We start from the raw sequence: 4,195 nt of genomic DNA on the forward strand, positions 1-4,195 counted from the left end.
ATGTTTCTCTCTCATCGATGTTTCTAGCTCTCTGTCCCTCTCCCTTCCTCTCTGTAAAAAATAAATAAAATATATTAAAAAAAAAGAAAACAGAAATGAAATAGATATGAGATCTGTTAAAAAAAACAACTTAGAAGGCAGTGTTTCAGTGTTGCAAGATACAACATTCTAGAGATCTGCTGCATGACAATGTGAATATACTCAAGTGCACATTTAAAAATGGTTAGGATAGTATATTTAATGTCACTAGTGGCCTGGTGAATGAAATCGTGCACATTAAAAGGGAATTAATTAGAGGAAATATTTTAATATTGCTATTTGCCCTTTCTCTATAATGGAAGTGTTAGAGATGAAAGAAAATTAGTAAAATGTATATAAAATAATGTATGTTTATTAATAAATAACATGATATAACAAGACATGATATAAAAACAATTACGATATGAAAAAACATTATCTAAAAACAACAAAAACGTGATAGAAAAATAACCCTGATACAAAAAAGTTATAAAATGATTAAGCTTATTCCAGTATCTCCCTGTACACCACATTAAGAGTGAAAACACTTTCAGAGTACGTGACTAATTTCCGTTGTGCTGAAGTATTTAGAACTTTAATTTAACATCACACCCTCTTTGAACTTGAGAGAAAGCAACATACAACAGACCATGTCCGAAAGGAGTTCAGGTAGGAATATTTCTACTCTGTCTAGAGTTTGTCCTTAATAGTCATCCCAAATGCTGGCCTCACGGGAAACTGTCTTTGAATCCATTTAAATGGGAGGCCAGTGTCAGATGGGCACAAATCACATCAACCTCAGAGCAACCTCCGCCTCTGCAGATTCTGTTATTACTTCTGCTTTGATTATGTTAGGTCACAATCTTTTAATAATAAATTGAGGACCATTACAAAGACCTATTTACTATTAAGATTTCTCAGTAGCATGATGATTGTAATGCTGTCAATTTTAATTTATGACACGGCATTCCTGAATGAGTAATACTAGTAAGAAATTCAATGGGAAAATTTTCCTTTTCAGTACCACCTGTTGAATCAATGGAATCATCACTCAAATATGTGTGAAAATCTCCATTGAGTACATCCAAAATGTCTTCATTTAATTTTTAAAACTGCTCATTTTTTTGAGAAATGACTGCACGCTTAGCCTCACATTTAATGAGGTACATTGTGCCAATAGTTCCTCGTTAGATGCTCTCTGTCGCCGAAGCCGCCTTTTTTCAACTTCATAGGCACGTTGCTCTTCAGACATATTCTGTCGATAACGCCGTACTTTTTCGGCTTCGTATTTACGGTATGCCAACAGTTGCTCTTCAGAAAGATTCTGTCGCCGAAGCCGCCTTCTTTCAGTTTCATAGGCACGTCGCTCTGCAGACATTTTCTGTCGATAACGCCGGCTTCTTTCGGCTTGAGATCTACGTTTTGCCAATAGTTGCTCTTCAGATAAATTCTGTCGCTGACGCCGCCTTCTTTCAGCTTCAGAGGTACATTGCTCTTCAGCCGTTTTCTGCCGCGGGACCTCCATCCATGGCGGGCAAGCAGCTCCGCCATGAACGCGTCTGTTCTTGCAGTCTCCTGGTGATCGGCAGTTACGACGTGAGGGCGTGACAACCATTAGCACATTACCTCTTTATCATACAGGATACTTTTTACCACAACTAAAAAGCCTCAGAGAAGTGTAAAAAAAAAAAAAAATCCTGCACAACTTGATCAACCAAAGAGGAATCTATTAGATAAGGGACTGAGTTCTTACCAAGTAGTCAAAATGAACAGTATGGAAAAGATTTTAAATTTTTGAAAGGACTGAGGACAATGCTGCAGCTGGAACATCATCGCTGGAGTGCTAGCATTAAATCAGTGGGAATACGCTTTCTCTGAGGGAAGTGTGACTGCCGAGGCAGGGACAAGGCTGTGAAGACCCGAGCTTCTGAGACTAAAAGCTGGGGCTTACACCCAGCCCTCGGCCACTCCCTAGCTGGGTCTGTGTTCTCATCCCTAACACAGGAGTAACAGTGCCTGCCTCACAGCACTGCTGTGGGAAGAGTGCCTGCACCCAGGAAGGGCCTATAAAATGGGAGAACCCTGTGGGGGACGGTCATCCTGGGGCCCCAAGGTGGGGGAGGGGCTCCGGTGTCAGCCTGCAGGTGGCCCTCCCACTATGGAATGTGCCTGTACACGGTCCCAGGCTCTGGCTCTGTCACTCACCCAGACCACAGGGCAGTCTCACGAATCTCTCCATCCAGGGCGCTTGTCCTTTCTCCAACAAGGCAATCATACTTGGCTTCCGACCGCACAGTCCTGCACACAGGAAAACACGGGATTGAGCAGGACGTGGGCACCATGGCGCCAGGGCCCAGCCCTGTGCCGATGGGAGGGGATTCTCGGGCACAAAGGGAGCGTGGAGGGGGCAGAGGGCCGCTGGAGAGTGTGGACGATGCAGGCTCAGGCACACCCGGCCATTCTTCCCAACTACAGAGCCAACTGGTTTCCTGGAAAGTTGGAGCAGGAGCTCGAGGATGGTCATTAAGCTGCTGCCTGTTGGCTCCCGACCCCATCCTTGTCTGCTCTGTACTCCACACCCCTCCTTTGCCAGCCGCTCCCCGAGAGTGTCTACCAGCAGGGTCTCTGTAGTTTCAATTTCTTTTTTCCCCATCCACTCCCAAAGCTGGCCCTCTCTTGCCCTTTCAGGAATACAATGCCAGGCAGTGCATCCCTGAGTCCTGAGAGCCCAGCCTCTCCCCGTGCCCTGGGTGGTGGCTGCATCTGCAGTGCCATCTCTGTGTCACCCATGCCCATTGTGCCCCTTTAACAGCGCCTGTTAGGCAACTTCCTGACATTAATCAATCAATCTCTCTCTCTCTCTCACAGCACAGGCGAGGTCCTCAAAAGGTTACATACACAGCGACTATCTGACTTTCTGACATTAATCTCTCTCTCTCTCTCTCAACACAAGCGAGGTCCTCAAAAGGTTACATACACAGCGACTATCTGAGCAGCAATTCCGCTCACAGGTACATGCATCCCCAAGAGAAATGGAAATATGCATCCGACACAAAGGTCAAGCGGCATATTCGTAAGAGCAGTAGAGTGGAAACAGCACAGGTGCCCGTCATGGATTCACGAATGTGGCCTGTACAATGGGCTGTTAGTGGGCCATAAAGAGGACCGAGCTGTTGTGAAGGCAAACCCCTATCCTGTAAAACTACTGTTCGAAATTCTCTGCTATTCTTTGGACGGCCTCTAATTCTGAAAAGATAACTTTGCTTTCTAGCTTGCTTGAATAATGGGGGAGATAAACTAAGCTGTCTGACTTTGTAGGCCAGAGACTAGATACACCCAATGCCATGCCAGGTGCATTTTTTTAATTGGATAGAACTGTGTAGTTTTCAAGGCCGCCGCCAGCAAGCACACAAAGGGCTGGCTCTTCCATAAAAAGGGAAGTTCTGCGTGTAGCTTTGCTTAGAATTTGGATTCATTTGCCTAGGCCCACCGCGGTGAATAAAGTGTAACTCCAAACTCTCAGAGCGTTGCTTGGTTCTCGTCCGGTTTTTCTGTGACACTGTCACCCACTGCAGCTTGGATGAACCTTGAGAACACGGTGTCCTCTGGAAGAAGGAGACACCAAGGACCACGTCCTGTGTGACTCCGTGTCCATGAAAGGCAGGAACTGGCAAGTTCTAGGGCCAGAGAGGGACTAGTGTTTGCCAAGCGGGGGGCTCAGTGGGCGTGGGTGGGGACAGGGACAGTGAGTGCGAAGGGCCTGGTTTTTCCTGGGGTGAAGGTGTCCTAGATGGACTGTGCCGATGGACGCACACCTGTCGGTAGAACAGAAACCCTGAGCGTACCCTCCTAAGGGAGGATGTACAGTGTGCGAGTCGTATCTCCAGAAAGCTGCTAAAAGAAAGCCAACCCTAACTGGGGTGGCTTGTTTCCCTGAGGACTGACTGCCAGGTTCCCGTCCCTCAGGGCCAGCGGGGCGGGGGCTCACCGAGAGAGACCAGGGTCTGGTAGTTCTCCAACATGACGCCCTTGTACAGACCTCTCTGCTCGGGGCTCAGTCCCTCCCACTCCTCCTGGGAGAAGTAGATGGCCAGGTCCCCAAACGTCACCACCTGCAACGGAAAATCCCACAACGGTCACCGCGGGCTCCTGTGTCCACACGCCTGGAGCAGACAGC

General features: G+C 47.1%; 1 protein-coding gene across 2 annotated transcripts in view; it reads right to left on the reverse strand.

Moving 5' to 3' along the window:
- The window catches only part of ZNF667 (zinc finger protein 667), a 20,848-nt gene that overhangs the window by 12,617 nt on the left and 4,036 nt on the right, over nt 1-4,195 (reverse strand). Inside the window, exons 3-4 of one of the 2 annotated variants that reach the window (XM_005857793.2) lie at nt 4,007-4,130; nt 2,224-2,316 (exon numbers count right to left, since the gene is read on the reverse strand). In XM_005857793.2, coding sequence (XP_005857855.1) covers nt 2,224-2,316; nt 4,007-4,130 — 217 coding nt within the window. The remainder of the gene's footprint in view (nt 1-2,223; nt 2,317-4,006; nt 4,131-4,195) is intronic. The other variant, XM_014547669.1, reaches the window with a different exon arrangement.

Source organism: Myotis brandtii, unplaced genomic scaffold (assembly GCF_000412655.1).
Source record: "Myotis brandtii unplaced genomic scaffold, ASM41265v1 scaffold1127, whole genome shotgun sequence".
Classification (NCBI taxonomy): domain Eukaryota; kingdom Metazoa; phylum Chordata; class Mammalia; order Chiroptera; family Vespertilionidae; genus Myotis; species Myotis brandtii.